Below are 18,050 nucleotides of genomic sequence, written 5' to 3'. Positions count from 1 at the left end.
TGCTAGATAATTCCTAATAAACAGTGAGCGACAGGAAGCATTGCATGTCAAGATGCTGATATGATACATATCTACATATAAGGTTAGTGAGTCAAGATATGCTTGATTTATTTAGACATTAAATAATTTCTTGACTTTATCTCAATTATAATATGTTTGTTTCTGGTGGATAATCTTGCATGTGTATGTTATTCTGTATTTTGAAATAGATATAGACTTCATAGAATTAAGTATATCAACAGATTTTAATCAACATATTGTGAATCATACTAAGATTATAAAATACATGTAACTATCATAACTTAGAAGATAGGATAAATTCGACCTTAAAAATCTTAGAAGAAACAACCTTGAGAAGTCGTTAAAATAAGCCTTTGCTAATAACAATAAAGCAATAAAACATATGATTAAAACAAAAAAATGACAAATCTAAGATTATATTAGCACCTTTCTATAAACAAAAGTCTTCCTTCTTCGGCGTGATAGGTTTCCTGTGATAAAATTAAAAAATAGTCATAATAAATATTCATATCACAATAAAACTTTTTAAAGGGAATAAAATACATTCGAAATATTACCTTCAATCCAGATTTCTAAAAACTTCATTATAGACAACATTATCGGTCACAGTTGACTCTTTTCCTGCTTCATTAGAAATTAGTATCTTGAGACCTTGTCTGGTTGTTACTCGAGAAAGAGCCACGTACAGTTGACCGTGACTAAAAACAGGCTTCCTTAAAAGTAAGCTCACATTAGATAACGATTGACCTTGACTCTTATTTATGGTCATGGCATAGAAAACCATTATAGGAAACTGTCTTCGATTAAATTTAAAGGGGATCCTATGATCAGAAGGGGACAGGTTCATACGTGGTATGAACACTTTTTGTCCTGCATTATTACCGGTAATTACTTTGGCTTCAATAATTCGTTTCCCAAGCTGAGTAACAATCAAACGTGTCCCATTACATAAACCCGAAGAATGATCAATGTTTCTAAGAAGCATAATCGGTATACCAACCTTCAATTTGATTTCGTGGTTTGGAAGACCGAAAGACTTGAGACCATTGAGAAATTCAGGGGTGTGAACAGCTGCAGCAACATCTGTTTGTGTCTCGGACTTGCAAGCCATATCAGCACTGAAGTAAGAAACATGCTGTCTTTGATTAATCTTCATCATATATTCATTAATCTCATCTACAGTCTGAAGTGTTGGTGCCAACACGGCTCTATCTTGTAAATTCTTCTCGTCATCTGGATCCTCAATGTAGTTCTTGAATGTAGATGTTACAACAGCTTCAACTGGATTAATCCAATCTTTTATCAAGATGTCATCTGGAATTTTGATTCTACCAATACCATCAAAAATCTCACCGATCTTTCCATCTCCTATCTTCAATAACCAATCTGCAAACTTCCTTAAGCTTTGATCAGATCCTTCAATGTTGTTAGATCCCTTTAATCTCATGTTTTGAGTCAACTTCAACACCTTACAATGATCCCACAAATAAGATGAATTGATGGTTGCATTAACTACATCTTGTCTCGAACCTTTCGGTATTACGGGTAAAATCTGTCGAAAATCACCTCCAAATACAACTGTTTTACCACCAAATGGTAGATTTTCACTATTGGAGTTCACAATCTTAAGCAAATCTCTCATGGTACGATCAAGAGCTTCAAAACAAAATTTATTGACCATTGGAGCTTCATCCCATATAATCAACTTAGATTTCACTATCAACTCGGCTAATTGGCTTCCTTGTCTAATGTTGCAAGTTGAAAATTGGTCAACATTTAAAGGGATCACAAATCTAGAATGAGCCGTTCTACCGCCAGGAATTAGCAAAGAGGCTATACCGCTAGAAGCAACTGTTAATACAATTTGGCCTCTTGAACGCAAAGATGCAGCAAGAGTTTGCCATATGAATGTCTTCCCTGTACCACCATAGCCATATATAAAGTATAAGCCACCCTCACCCCGGTCGACACTGTTAATAATAGTATCGTAAATATTCTTTTGCTCAGTGGTCATCTTCGCAAGATTTAATAAATACTTTGACCCTAAGTCTTGTCTGTCGTACAACAATTCGTCATTGATTAGGTTATTATTTGAAAGATCGCAAGACATCCCATCCTCAAAATTAATGTTAGAAAAAGGCATGTCAGGGTAGTCCATTAGACTACGATTATTCCTCTTGAGAATTGTCTCAATTTCTATGAGAGTGAGATTTAACAACTCATTGTCGGATATTGTTAGTCCTACATTAAAAAAAATCAAGTGCAAACATTGATATAGAAATATGTCATTTGAAAATTAGAAAAATCTAGAAGCAAGTTAATACCTGGATGGTTAAGTAGTCTTCTTCTATTATGAAGTATACCATCGGAGAGTATTTTCCATGTCTTCTCCCAAACATATAGGGGTCTAGTCATTGAGTTAGAAAACAAAAGAGTGGCAAATAGATTCCTAAGGTATTCGCCAGAACCCCAAATGCTTGCTTCTTCAATTGCTTCAATATATTCCCTGTCATCATCCAACAAACCGCGAGCAAAACATGCCTCCCGAAATGATTTGTAAACAACACCATTGTATGTTCGAATGTCCTCATAACTTGTTGGTCCTTTCACCAAATTGAGAAGTATCCTAAGATAATATGACTTCCCCGAAGAAGGAGGAACAAAATAAACACGACCAATTACATGATGTGACCTTCTTCGATGCCATTTCTTGGAATTAGCATTCCATACAAATTTGGAAGGAAAGTCTACATAGCTCAACTGTTTTGCTTCCTTGAATTCACGATTTGCTTCAAACCATGCCAAGAACATGGACTGATTGATAGTTGGCCTTTCGACCACATCTTTCAATGATTCGTGATCTTTGAATAAAACAATCTGTTCGCTTGGCAAGTGAAAAGGTAGGCGGATGACTGCTGGGTACCTGTAATGGATATCATATCCCATAATTCGCCAAGCTGCTTCACATGGAGATAAATACCTACAATCATAGTACATCTTTATCTCGTCAATCTCATCACATAATGATTCTGTAGACCCCTCGCGGTAAAAAGAAGCAGTAACACGGTCATGACCCTTATTAACATACTTGAATAAATATTTAATTGACCTAGATTGATTGCACCACTCAACATTGATGTGAGCACCATATTTTAACAACAAACTTCGATTGTGTGGAACAACCCATCTGTTATCTAATTCAATCCCATATTTCTTTATAGTTCTCCCAGTGTCTCTGCGGCGATAAACGGGATATCCATCATCATCAATAGAAGTGGAATCAACAAAACGCTTAGGAAAATTCCTCAAGCACCTACCATTGTCCATACATGGTGAATCCTTTAAGGAAGCTCCACATGGACCATGAATCATCAAGTTACTGACTGCATCATAGTACTTTGCATCAACGCTTTTATCTGGTATTTCCGCAGATATAATGTTATCAATATCATCAGGAGTCTTATCAATATCATCAGGAGTAAGGTACTTGTCCCCTTCATGAAGAAATAACAATATATGTGCATGAGGCAAACCACGCTTCTGGAATTCAATAGTGTATACCACTGTGAAAAGAACAAATAATAGTTAATAAGACTTTAATTCGTATAAAAAGTTTGTCACTATGTTGTTACAAAATGTAACTAATCTATTCAACAGAAAATCATACTTAAAAAAATACATGCAACGACCTTTTCAAATAACATATTCACACGAAGATCTTTAATCAAGGTATCTAGCTTCATTTTAAACATTCTACATACAATGTCAGGCCTGTCTTCAGCTTTTAGTCCCCTTGTAGACAAATGATCTACTATTTCTGGCCATTTAGGATTGCATGTAAAGGTCAAGAATAAATCTGGATAACCAACTTTGGTACAAATTGCCATGGCATCTTGATAATTCTGAATCATGTATCTAGGACCTCCAACAAAAGTTGCTGGTAAGACTATACGTCTACCGTGCATAGTTGCGGAATTATCTCCATTCACAACAGCTTCACATATACCTTTGTAGAGATCACACTGTACATTTTCCTGGTGAAAACGATAGTAATTTAGTCGAGATGACTCGATCATTGAATAAGCATCAACTATGAATTGTTGGAATAGTCGTCTAGAATAAAGTAAAGGAGAACCGTCTGAGAATCTTTCCTGAATATAAAATGCAAAATAGTCCCTCATGGTTACACACTTTTCTTCGTTGTCATTCTTTCTTTTAATGCGATTAAGTGGTATATGCTCTCGAAACCCATCCTCTCCGTATGGAAACAAAATTGGATACTGTAATCCAAGATAAGATGGATTGAGTTCAGTTATATGTTGAAGAGATCCACTTCGGGTTTGAACAACAATATCTCTCTCCGTTCGTGATGCATCAAAATCACCCACAATTAATCCAGCCACTTCTGATACGGAGGGCAAATTATATCTTCTTCCATCTTTTACCAATAAGCCTAAGCTTAACATTTTTTTGAGTGCCATTGTTCAAAGAGTCTCTAACCATGCGAAATGACTTTACCAACACATTATTTTTATCAAGCATCTCCTTCAGTTCTTGGACAATTAGCATATCAACTTTGCTCCTATGATCAATTTCACTGTCCAAAAGTAAATCACTGCTTTATTATATGGTTCATGAAATTGTTAAACTCGATTAAGGACTAACTTTAATGTCTATAATTAGATAAACCCTACTAAAATACTAAAAGAAATATAATCAGTGATTATTTCTTAATTTTAAATCATGTTTAATTCACTTTATAAAGAAAAGAAATCATATTAATATATCTTGATTGAGCACCCTTAACAATGCAAAAAGACAAATAAATCTAATAAATTAAATTTATTAATTGAATGAAATTTAACAGAGATACACCACTAAGAATATATACCTTACAACTTGGATTCTGTTAGATATCTCATTGTCTGTGTCATATATATATAATTGAGCAAATTTAGCAGTTGATCCTTCAGGGGGAATAAGACTGCCAAGAAGGTGGTAGTTTTGTCCACATAGTATAAATGTTGGTGGACCTCTGCCTCGATTAATGACTTTGTCGACTTTACCACCCAAAGATGTGAATGCAAACATGCTATTGTATGTTCGAAGATTCTCACAAAAGTTCTTGCTTCTATCATCGTTATTCCACATTAGACGTTGAAGAATAGGAGGAGGTTCTTTCGGTTGAGGCAACTGAACCTGACCTCCTCTACAACACAGCGTGTACTTAGGAATAGTTGCATTATAATGTTTTCCAATTCTTTCATCATACCAAAAGAGAGCATTACAAAATTCACACTCATAGATGCATTCACCATGGTTAATATATTCTGCAACATACACACATGATAAAATAGAAATCCGAGTTAAATTCTTGCTATTTTTTAATTCAATAATTAATAACTATAAGTACGACTTGTGAGACCAACCTTATTAAGAGCATATGTGAATCTAAATTTAGTAACCTTAGTCTATTTTTACTAATTACTATAATATCACAATAATTTATTGCAGTTTAACAATGGAAACCACATTACCTTCTGTATATACCGAATTGTTGCACGCTGTCTCCTCGCCTAAGAACAAACATTAAAAAATTAGAGGATTAACTAAAAGTTAAAGTGTCTGTACACTAAAGATGGAAATTAATTACCGATTCCCTCTAACAACATATCTGTTACATTGACAGCCCCATTATTTAATGTTTCATCAGCTGTTAGCAAAGGATCTTCTGCATTGAGTGATATACCAAATTTAAATACAAAATTTATTAATTCGTGTAACTAAAAGCCAATATAATCTAAAAATAAATGTATTAATGCAAAGTTTCATAATAGAGATGTCAAGTATTTTACCTTCCAAGATTGATGAATTCCTATTGCTTAAACAATCATTGGTTTGAGAATGTATCGGGAAAATGTTCTTAGGATGTATCGGTTCCTGAGCTGTGATAGCAGTCAAAGTGCTCTGCATTGTCAATCCCACATGCAAATCATCTGCTTTCTTTGAAACATAGTTCTGCGTCTGATCTATAATGGAGAATAATACATCGTCAAAATAAACAAAATCTTCAATCTGATGCAAGGTTACAAAGTTTTTTCACTAAACATAGGGATTTATACTTACCGTGATGACCTTTACTTGTACTGTTGCTACTCTGTACATTTCCATCCCTAAAAAATAAGTCTCCAATCCTAGCTCTTTTGCATCTCAAATCTATTAACTTATAAATGACAAATAATAAGATTATTACACAAAAACCAAGTACCAAGTTCTTATAATTATGCAATAATAATTATATGAATAAACAACGACTAACTGACCATTTGGAGAGCCTTTAGTCTGATTAATGGTTGATTCACAAATCTCTTCTGATGGATCACATTGACATCCCTGACCATCTTTTGAAAGTATGTGTTCTGGAGTATAATTTTCATGTATGTTTTTTATGCTTTTCACATTTGATATTGCAAATGAGACTGAATATGTGTCATAAGTAACTTGATTTTCGAAATTATTGAACTTATGAAAAAGCTAACACCAGAATGAAATTCCATAAGACTTGCACAGGTTATTTCATTGATATCAAACATCTAAGTTATAAAAATAATCCAAGTATATATCTCACTAAGTTCCTAAGATTTTGATTCAAAACATTCATCATAGCATTCAAAAAAAGTATTCTTTATCATGTTCAAAACACTTGAATTTACATATAGTAAGCTGAAAACAATCAATTACCTTGATTGTCTTGTTTAAATGAAGAGTTTGAACCAAAAATCATAGGTCTAATCACATTGAGAGAAGAGCTTATATCTTTCAAAGCTGGCCGTCTAGCAGCTCCTGATAGATAAGATTAAGGATACAAAGTGAATCTAAAGATATTTATAATACAATCTATCAAAGATTTTAAGTGGAGAAATAAACTATATATATAATACCAATTTGACCTTTGATAGAATACTGTTTAGCACGGTTTTTGATTAGAAATTCCTTCCTTTTGGCCCTTGCTGTTCTGCATAATTCCTTGTCCATAGTGTGAAATTGAAAACTCTTTTCTGACACAATGGTTTATGTTGTTTAGGGACCTGCTGATGTGAGTGCCATGTTTACATTGAAAGGAGCTTCATAAAGGTGGACTAAATAACAACAACGTACAAAGAGAGCTCCACAAACAGGTCCTTGCTAAAATTACTCACTTTTATTTCAAGTATAAATAATACTAAATGAGAACTTAATATATTCAGAATTAAGATAGATTGTGGTTAGCAGAAATATATATGGGTCTCAAAATTTCAAATCATTGACTTCTTTATGATGTCCGTCATTTGTTATTTTAATAATTAAAAATGTAGGTTAGCATGAAACTTCTTCCCTGACACCCAACCTAACTATGACACACAACCTAACTATAGTGATTGCTCCTAAGCAATAGATGATACTATTACATAGAAACTTGTGGCAACTATGATCCAAAAAAATTGGGATTTATTAAATTATTTCTATATGTAGATCATAGCATATCTATGAGTTTTGTATTGAAATCTTAGTAGCATCTAAAAGACTGGATTTGAAAAATATCTTTTATATATATCTAGTAGCTTGTTGTATTATAATATATTATCTATTAATATGTATCAAGTACCGAAACTTATTAAAAAATTGCTAGTCAAAATATATATAGTTATAATAACTGAAAATTCTGTGTTGCTAATGAAATTCAAATCTAATTTCAACTAAAACAAATGAATATTAGAGGGGTAAATCTAATATAAGATGCCTCATAAGCAAACCCAAATTGAATAGGTGAATTCAAAACACGAAAACTAAAAATATATTGCACTGGAACACAAAGAAAATCCATTAAAATAACACAATACATAACCCAGACTGAAATATAGATTGATAACAGCAACACTAACTGCTCTAAGGATTAAAAGACATAAAATTAAATATTAAGGATTTAACATCCCTTGCAATAATAAGCTTAAGGACTTGATCTCGATCTCTTCCATCCAAGTTCTGTAGAATAACTCTTTCCTCTGATTTTTTTAATGTTCAGACTCTTCAAACAAATCTCAGTATTATGTCGATCATTGATCCTCATAAGGTTGCTTCTGTGCTCCATTAGCATAATGATCTGATCTCCAATAAAAATATTAGGGTTAAATCCTATGCTGATTGGATTAATGCTGAGTATGTTTTGCCACATCTTTTTCCTGGATGCATTCATGTCTAATTTCCATATCCCGATCTTATCATCTTGACATGTACTATCATATGAAATATAGCAGACCTTATCATTAAAAGCCGAAAGATATTGGAACTTCTTCTTGGCTATCTTCGAGATTGTGTACCGATTAAGCTGGCCTGATTTTAATTCATAACACACAACACAAAGTGGATGGATATAGTCCTCACCAACCCAATTAATCCAGAACACAACACCATTCAGCCAAACGCTATTCGGCCCTAACTTCTGAATTACTTTGTCTTCGATGATATGCTCAATCCAGTCGTTCATTCGAGAATCATAATATGTGAACTCCAACCTCCTGTCTCGAAAACTCCTCTTATAAGCGTGAACTACATAGTACTGATCAATGCCACTTGTATATCCAAAATTATATATACAAACAGCATGCAAAGAACGAACTGATCCAGGATCTTTTAAAATTCGTGTTCGCCTTGTTAGAGGATTCCACAGCATGATCTCGGATGGGAGTCCATGAAGGCTGTACCTCAAACACACCAACCCATTGTCACACCCAATGACACTCCACCATCCAAAATCGGATGTATTGAATGGTAACCTAATAGGTGTAGTGGCTTGAGATTCTCCATGAATGCTTGTAAGCCAATCACGCCCGATTTCCCACGGAGGAAAACCAAATGTTAAGAGAATGCTGAAATGCCTACCTTTGGTTGCAAAAAAATTTCTCTTCACAAATTGATAGGAAGATAATTGGCGGTACCATCGTTTGCTCAAACATCTGCACCTCGCAACAGTCTTTGGCTCGGTCTTCACGAAGATCTCCATTAGGACATCTTCAGGAAAATCTTTCTTTGTAGATGAAGTTTGATGTGTATTGTTAATGGACATTTTTACACTAAAACAGAATATCGAAGTGATAGAACCACACCTCATAATTCAAAACATAATGTGCTGCTGTTGGAGAAATTTAGTGAATTTATATAAATATTCTATACTATGATAATTGTTAAATAAATATTTCTAGCTGAGCTATAGGGCTAATGTGATTTTTTCTACAAAGCTTTCTAATAATATATTGTACTTGAGCTAGAAGGAAATGATGAGGTTTAAAGAGTACAACCTATAAAATCTCTTTTGTGATTATTGGAGTTTGTGGTGTGCTCTGTAGATCAATAGTAGTTATCCAACTATGGTTAAATAATGGATATTATTTTTTACTCATAAATTTTTATTGTATGTTACTATACTAAAATTTTTAATATGAATTTTTTACATCAATTTTTTTAAAGGACTTTTTAAGATTTTAAAACAGATATTTTTTATTCATGATTGACTTCTAGAAAAATTGCATTTTTTATACATCAATTTATATTTATTTAACTAATTTATCTATTCTCTCCACTTACAAAAGTTTTTAAATAAATTATCCATGAATTTAAACAACTTCTTTCTCTGATGAATATTTTTTTATACCTATAAATTCTTTATTTTATATAAATACATATTTAGATTTATTTTAAAAAATTCTCTCTAAAGCTTAATTGATATGAAATATTACTTTTTTTTTTTCAAAATAGGTATCTATTTTATTTTTTAATTTTACCTAATATATCTAAACAAAATAATTATTCGAATAGATTAATTTCTTGAATTTAAAAGATTACAAAACAGTTATTTTAGAAAATATAGTTATTATTAATAAACAATTTCAAATTATAATGGTGAGTAATTTTTTTCCTTCTTTATAAATACACCTCAATCCCAACAATTTCACCGTTTATGGGATGTGGTTCTATTAATTTGGCATATATTTTTTACATCAATTAATATATATGTAAACACGGTATCTATTATCTTCACGTACAAAAGATTTCGGTATTATTTGTACTCCATAAAATTTTTCATTATTTATTTAAATAAGTTTTTTAAAAAATAGTTCATCAATTTAGTCAACTTCTTTTTTTGATGCTTTTTTTCTTACCTAACAATTCATCTTTAATCTACTTCTAGGATTTTATTTTTAAATTTTATTAAATACATTAATTGGATATCATTATCTATAACTCCTAAATCCTAAATTTTAAAACAACTCAAACCTAAATTTCAAATTGTAAAAGGTCAACTCAACACTATAATCCTAAATCTTAAACTCTAAATCTAACTAAGATACTTTTTAAAAATCTATTTCTACATTTTAGACAATTTTTTCTATTTTCTTCTGTTACTAAAAAAGAATCAACATAATTTGTAATTTATAAAATTTTTAAATTTCTTATTTTAAATAAAATTTTAAAAAAAATGTTCAAAAATGTTCAAAACTTTATTTTTCTACAGAATTTATTTTAGGTAAAAAAATTTATTTTACCTACTTCTATATTTTTATATTTTTTTGTCTAAAGGTTAATTGATACTAAATATTCCTTTTTTTTTTCAAAATAGGTATTTAATTTATTTTCTAAATTTAGTTAATATATCTAAGGAAATTGAGAAGTACAAAATTTCGAATACATTAATTTCTTAAATGAATTTAAAATAATGACGAAAAAATAGTAATTTTAACATTTTAAATTATGTACACATACTATTATTCCATGCCTCACATAATAACAACGGAGACATATGTAAAATTTTTTACAACATATAATATAAATATTTAGTGATAATGGTTAGTGATTCTTTTTTCTTTCTTTAAAAATTCACCTCAATGGCATTAATTTCATAGGGTCTCTTATCTATGTTTGGCTTCAATTATCAAATAAACACAATCAGACTTCTGAAATGGTTCCTATGAATTAATCTGAATATATGATAAACCTTCTCTTATTAATAAATTCAAGTTCACAAATAAATTGTTAATTAAATGATATCTTTTAGAAGATTGTGAAGTTAAATGAAATAAAAATAAGAGTAAAGGATGAGAATAATGTACATAACTATATCAAATAAATTAATCCTCTTAATAATAATCAGATAATTATAATAAAGCAAGTCAACATAAAGCTGGAATTTAAATTTGAAACATAAGAACCTAAAGAACTTTTTAAAGCATAGCACTATCATATATATAATATTTTTTTATAAGAAATAATTGTGGTACAATTCTTACATCCTTCATGGCCTAAGCAAACCTTGAAGAACCTTAATAACAGACTTAAACATCATATCTTGTACCCGTGTTCTATATACAAAAGTTTCGCTATCTCTAGTATGCATATTGAGCTTAGAGATAGAAAATCCATGAGATGCTGCAACATTATCATTATCATTTCTTCTGTCATCTTCATTAAACATTAGGAATTCAGCACCAACCTTTAGGCTAGGATTAGTAATAATACCAACATTAGTTATCTCTGTTATACGCTTCCAATGTAAAAAGCCACCATCTTTGATATCTACCTTCCAAAAGTTGACCTAATTTTCATCTGGTCTACTCTCATGAGATACAAAGCAAAGAATATCCTCATAAACAATAAGATATTGAAAGTCTTTAATTGCTTTTTTTGGAATCTTTATTTTCTTAAACTCGCAAAGATATATATCGAACATGACAACACAATTAGCAACAGAATATTATGTACTTTCCACCCAATTAATCCAAAATGCCTTTGCTTGATAGACAACACTGTGATATCCTAACCTATGTAACCTTAAGTTCTTGCTTGTACCATTAATCCAAGAGCCTTGTGATGAGTTGAACACATGGTATTGCAAAAACTTATCATTAAAAATGCCGCTTTGAAACATAAACAACGAAATAATTATCAGTATTTCGAATATACCTAAATGCATAACCAAAAATAGCTTGACAACATTGTTTAGAAGCAGGATCAGAAAGAAACCTGACACATTTCATCAAAGGATTCCACACAATTAACTCAGACAAAAAGCCACCGATAGTGTACCTTATACAAATATTGCCATAGTCTGAACCAATGACATTCCACCAACCAAGATTAGATACGGTGAATGGTAGCTCACATGACCTCACGGCACCGTCAATAGGATCAATGCTTGTCATATTCATTGTTGAATTTTTCCATGGTGGAAGCTCAATATGGATAAACACACTTGTATATTTATCCATGTTCTTAAATGTAAGCTCTTTCATTAAACTATAGGGTGAGAGCATTTCATTCCAGAACTTATTAAGAACTCTACACTGCATCAGAGTTTTCAGGTCGGCCTTGAAAAATATATCCATCATCAACTCGTTAGGCAACTTTTGATCCTGGAAAAAAGAATGATTGGGCGTAATATCACTCATTTTCACTAAATCACTGTAAATGGTATTTCAAGCTTCTAATGTGAGTTTGTTAACAACAATACTTGATATAAATATAGAATTTTAGTGTCTGAAATTTAAAAAATCCTACATGTGGTGAAGAGAATATGTTATTAAAGTACACTCTACCTTAATGGATATGTAAATGCTGGAGGTCAAATGGTGGGAATGAAAAAGTATAATATATTGATTTTCTTATATTTTCTTCAGATTTTAGTTTTCTATATATTTTTTTTCATGGTGTAAGAATATTTTGTTTTTGTACAGGTTCAACTGTAAATTAATATGTTGATTAATCTAATTATTAGAATTGGAATGTAAAAGGATCTATGACAATATGGATACATATTTGTTTCCAATTAATTTTATTTGTATACCTAAAGAGTAATTATTTTAACCCCCTCTATATTTTTTTAGATTTAAATTTTTTTGGTCTAAAATTGATTAACTTATTTTAAAAGCTAAAATTTAATTCAATTCTAGTTAAACTTTAATTCATCATAAAATTCAATTCAATTCTATATAATTAATATAATATTAAGTATTCTCTTTTGTTTCTAAAATAGTATATTTATTTTATTTTTAGTCATTGGTCGTTATATTTTTCAGTTTGATAAAGTATCTTCATTTTCTTATTTTTCCTTTCCTTCAACTTAATAAATATTAGTGGTTTTAAAATCTAAAATTTTCAGATGTATTTAAATTATTTCATATAGTTTAATATTAAAATATATTTATTGAATAATAATGATGTTATATTAATAAAAGATAAAGTTGTCTGTTATAAAATTTTAATTTGTTTTATAGATATTTTAAATACTGAAATTCAATTCAATTCTAGAATTTTATTAATTCATTTTAATTACTAAAATTTAATTTAATTCTAATTGAAATTTAAGTCATCAAAAAATGCAATTCAATTCTATATAATAATAATAATAATAATAATAATAATAATAATAATAATAATAATAATAATTTATAAAATGTTGACTATTCTCTTTTATTTCCTTCTGTTATTTTAATTTTGAATGAGTAGAGAAACATTGATGTGATAGATAAATCTCTCTTGGAATATAAAAAGATTATCTGTAACTTTCACCCATTCCCTATGCCCTTCTAATTTGCCTCACGCCTATAAACTTTTTTTTCACGGCTATCCTATTTTAGTGTTTCTTATCCCATACCCTATAAACCCTTTTTCACTCCACTTCTTATTTCAATTGTAGGGGCTTTAATGGATATGTAAATGCTGGAGGTCAAATGGTAGGAATGAAAAAGTAAAATATACTGATTTTCTTGTATTTTTTTCAGATTTTAGTTTTTTCCACTTTTTTTTATTGCGTAAGAATGTTTTGTTTTTTTACAGATTTAATTGTAAATTAATATGTTGATTAATCTAATAATTAAAATTGGGATGTCAAAGAATCTATGACAATGTGGGTACATATTTGTCTCCAATTAATTTTATTTTTATACCTAAAGAGTAATTATTTTACCCCCTCTATATTTTTTTAGATTTAAATTTTTTTGGTCTAAAATTGATTAACTCATTTTAAAAACTAAAATTTAATTAAATTCTAGTTAAACTTTAATTCATCATAAAATTCAATTCAATTCTATATAATTGATATAATATTAAGTATTCTCTTTTGTTTTTAAAATAGTAGTATATTTGTGTTCTTTTTAGTCATTAGTCGTTATATTTTTCAGTTTTAAGAAGTATCTTCATTTTCTTATTTTCCCTTTCCTTCAACTTAATAATTATTAGTGGCTTTAAAATCTAAAATTCTCAGATGTATTTAAATTATTCCATATAGTTTAATAAATAAATATATTTATTGAATAAAGATGATGTTATATTAATAAAAAATGAAATTATCTGTTATACAATTTTAATTTATTTTATAGATATTTTAAATACTGAGATTCAATTCAATTCTAGAATTTTATTAATTCATTTTAATTACTAAAATTTAATTTAATTCTAATTGAAATTTAAGTCATCAAAAAATACAATTCAATTCTATATTATTATAATAATAATAATAATAATTAATAAAATATTGACTATTCTCTTTTATTTTGATTCTATTATTTTAATTTTGAATGAGTAGAGAAATATTGATGTGATAGATATATTTTTATTGGAATATAAAAAGATTATCTGCAACCCTCACCCATTCCCTATGCCCTTCCAATTTGCTTCACGCCTATAAACCCCCTTTCCACTTAATGCAACTATTTTAGTGTTTCTTATCCCATACCCTATAAACTCCTTTTCACTCCACTTCTTATTTCAATTGTAGGGGTCTTTTGGAAACGGCATGATGGTGTTCGCATTCTTCTTCTTGTCAGGTTTTGAATTTCATATCTCTCAACAACTCTTCCATGGATCCACAAAGGCTACAGTGGATATGATTTAACCCTATGATTTTCACCTATACTCTATAGTTGCCTGCTGCAACGTTCTCTTAGTTCTTAGCATGGCGGCCATGAATAGCTTCTCTCTCAGTTCTGATAATGAAAGGAGTGAAGATCTTCTATCAGAACATACAGTAGGATTTACATTGATTGATTTGATGATTGTTTGGGGTTAGTGATTACCGAGGACAGCGGGCTTCACTTTATAGGTACTCTATTTAGATTTATAGTTGTTTGTCATATTGCTAATTTTACCTACTTCTGTATCGTGTTTTGGTATGCTCAGTGATTTTTTTTATGTGAAAGTGAACGATGGATTGGAATAGATTGGAATAGCTATCGAGTGATTTCCATTTTTTTTATCTTGACACTTGGCATTAATAATGTTGTAGATAAATCTCTCTTGGAAGATAAAAAGATTATTTGCAACCCTCATCCATTTCTTATACCCTTTCAATTTACCTCACGCATATAAATCCCTTTTCCACAGCTATTCTATTTTACTATTCCTTATCCCATATCCTATAATCCACTTTTTACTCCATTGCTTATTTCAATTGTAGGGATCTTTTGGAAACGGCTACTGACAGCGTTCGTATTCTTCTTCTTCTCAGACTTTGCATGTCATGTCTCTCAACAACTCTTCCATAGATATGGAAAGGCTAAGGTCTATATGAAGAAGGCCGATATCACGATATGATTTTTTCCTATGATTTCTACTTCTGCTCTATTGTTGCCTGCTGCAGCGTTCTCTCAGTTCTGAGCATGGCGGCGATGAATAGCTTCTCTCTCCGATCTGATGATGAAAGGGGTGAAGATCTTCTATTAGAACATGCAGTAGGGTTTATATTGATTGATTTGATGATTCTTTGGGGTTAGTGAGTACCGAGGACAGTAGGCTTCACTTCACAGGTACTCTATTTAGATTTGTAGTTGCTTCTTATATTGCTAATTCTACCTACTGCTGCATTGTATTTTGGTGTTCTGAGTGAGTTTTTTTTGTTTTTTTTTATGTGGGAGTGAATAATGGGTTGGAATGGCTATTGAGTGATATTTCTTTTTTTATCTTCAATTTTTTTTTTGTCTAAAAAGTCTTTGATATTCAATAATCTTGCTTTTTCAAAATAGGTATCTGCTTCTAAATAATATAGACATCCAATAATAAATCCTAAATCCAAAATCTTAAAAGTTAAACCTAACCCTAACCCTAAACCCTAATTACTAAACCCTAAATTCTAAATCCATAAACCCCAAATACTAAAAGATAATTTCATGAATACATTGGCTTTCTAAATAAATCAAAATTCTTTAAAATCAATCATAATAGCATATTAAATCAAATATATATTTTGAATGATTCTATAAATAGTAATAACACTTCATCAATTACTTATCAATAATTGAAACAACTACTTATGAATATGAGCAAAAATCACATTAGGAAACACTTTTTGATATACTTATCAATAACTGATACAATTACATAATTACAACACTTGATAAACCAACTAATAATATAAAAGAAATATTAATAATACTACTTCAACTAACAACACAGAACCCTCAGGAAATAAGCAACCCTTGGGATACAATTGTAACAGACTTGAGACACATCTCATAGGGCCATGAACTATAGTAAATGGTATTCCTTTTGTGAGTAATCATATTGACTTTGGATACTGAGATATCTGTTGAAAGAGGTAAATTTGTCCTCTTTGAACTTTTAATCCTTTCGTGAACTCTGATTAGATCTTCACCAATAATAAAACTGGGGTTGCAATGAATTTTCCTTTGCTTATACTCCATAAACTTTATCCAAGGAACAATATTGAAGGTTTCAATGTCAACCTGAGATAAAATAGTGTGCCATCCCATATTGGATATTTCATAACTCATTAAACACAAATTGTCTTGAAAAATAGTGATAAATTGAAAATATGGCTTTCGATCCTGGTTTGGAGAATGACTTATCTTAATTTTTTGGATTTCGAATATCACCACGTCAAAGATAACTATATCACTGGCAATATTGGATTGCCTTCCCACCCAATTGATCCAAAAAGCCTTCCCTCCGTATACGGCAGAAATTTCACCCATATTCTTCAGCCTTTGATCCTTAATATAACCATGTCTCCATTCCCCATAAGCCGAGTCATATACATTGCAATAAAGAAATTGATATCTGATATGCCTCTTTGATACATGTACAATGAAATACTTATCAGTTCTAGGAGTGAAACCAAATGCATACCCTATCATAGCTTGACGGCAAAGTTTGTCAGCAGGGTCTTCCAAGCACCGAAGACTTTTGAGAAGGGGATTCCAAACCAACACCTCAGAATTAAAACCATTGATACTATATCTCAGGCATAGCATCCCATTTTCAGACCCAATAACACTCCACCACCCAGATTGATCAATCTCAATAGGCAGCTGACATGGTATGACGGCTCCACTGACACAATCAATCATACTTATGTTATCTGGCGAATAAACCTAAGCAGCTAAACCAACCTGAAGAAGCAAATTCAAGTGCTTACCCTTAGTTGCAAACGTGTTCTCCTTCATAAAACTATATTCAGATAATATCTCATTCCATACTTTACCTAGCGCCCTGCATCTCACTGCTGTTTTTGGCTCGCTTCTCCTAAAAATTTCAAGCAAGATATCATCCGAAAAAACTTGTTCCAGGTTCATTTCTGCTGAGGTAGCACTTTGACCCATATTGATGTGGGAAAAAGGGATGTAATATGAATACATATAATCTGATGATTATCCTTGTATAGGGTATTTATAGTTACTACTTTATAATCTAAAGGTTACTATTTCAAACTGTGTTTGGTTTCACAGACTCCAATGTAACAAATTGCTTGTTATTTTAAATGTATACTATCAAAACAATATACAATGCCTCATTGAAAATCTTTTTCTTATGGCATAAGCAAATATTGAATGAGCATAGGTTTACCTATACTGGAAGGGATGATTTATCCCAATCTTTAATATATTTTTTATTCTCTTTTGTCAACAGTTTTTTGTATTTGAATAAATATAATACTAAAATCAGATATATTTACAGTCATTTATTATATATATATATATATATAT

General features: G+C 30.6%; 2 protein-coding genes across 2 annotated transcripts; both read right to left on the bottom strand.

The window, feature by feature from the left end:
* Nucleotides 1–580: 580 nt before the first annotated feature.
* Nucleotides 581–7,056, bottom strand: LOC110276199 (uncharacterized). The gene is given in 13 exon segments (XM_052251410.1): nucleotides 581–1,156; nucleotides 1,295–2,262; nucleotides 2,346–2,624; nucleotides 2,805–3,584; nucleotides 3,701–4,464; nucleotides 4,466–4,600; nucleotides 4,913–5,351; nucleotides 5,559–5,597; nucleotides 5,675–5,752; nucleotides 5,877–6,050; nucleotides 6,148–6,237; nucleotides 6,763–6,864; nucleotides 6,963–7,056. Coding segments are annotated over 13 exon segments (4,518 nt in total).
* Nucleotides 7,057–8,008: 952 nt separating this feature from the next.
* On the bottom strand, nucleotides 8,009–9,124 carry LOC127740346 (F-box/kelch-repeat protein At3g17530-like). Its single transcript, XM_052251409.1, has one exon. The coding sequence runs from the start codon at nucleotides 9,122–9,124 to the stop codon at nucleotides 8,009–8,011; it is 1,116 nt and encodes a 371-aa protein (XP_052107369.1).
* Nucleotides 9,125–18,050: the final 8,926 nt, after the last annotated feature.

Source organism: Arachis duranensis, chromosome 1 (genome assembly GCF_000817695.3).
Source record: "Arachis duranensis cultivar V14167 chromosome 1, aradu.V14167.gnm2.J7QH, whole genome shotgun sequence".
Classification (NCBI taxonomy): Eukaryota; Viridiplantae; Streptophyta; class Magnoliopsida; order Fabales; family Fabaceae; genus Arachis; species Arachis duranensis.
This window is presented reverse-complemented; position numbering and strand designations above follow the sequence as displayed.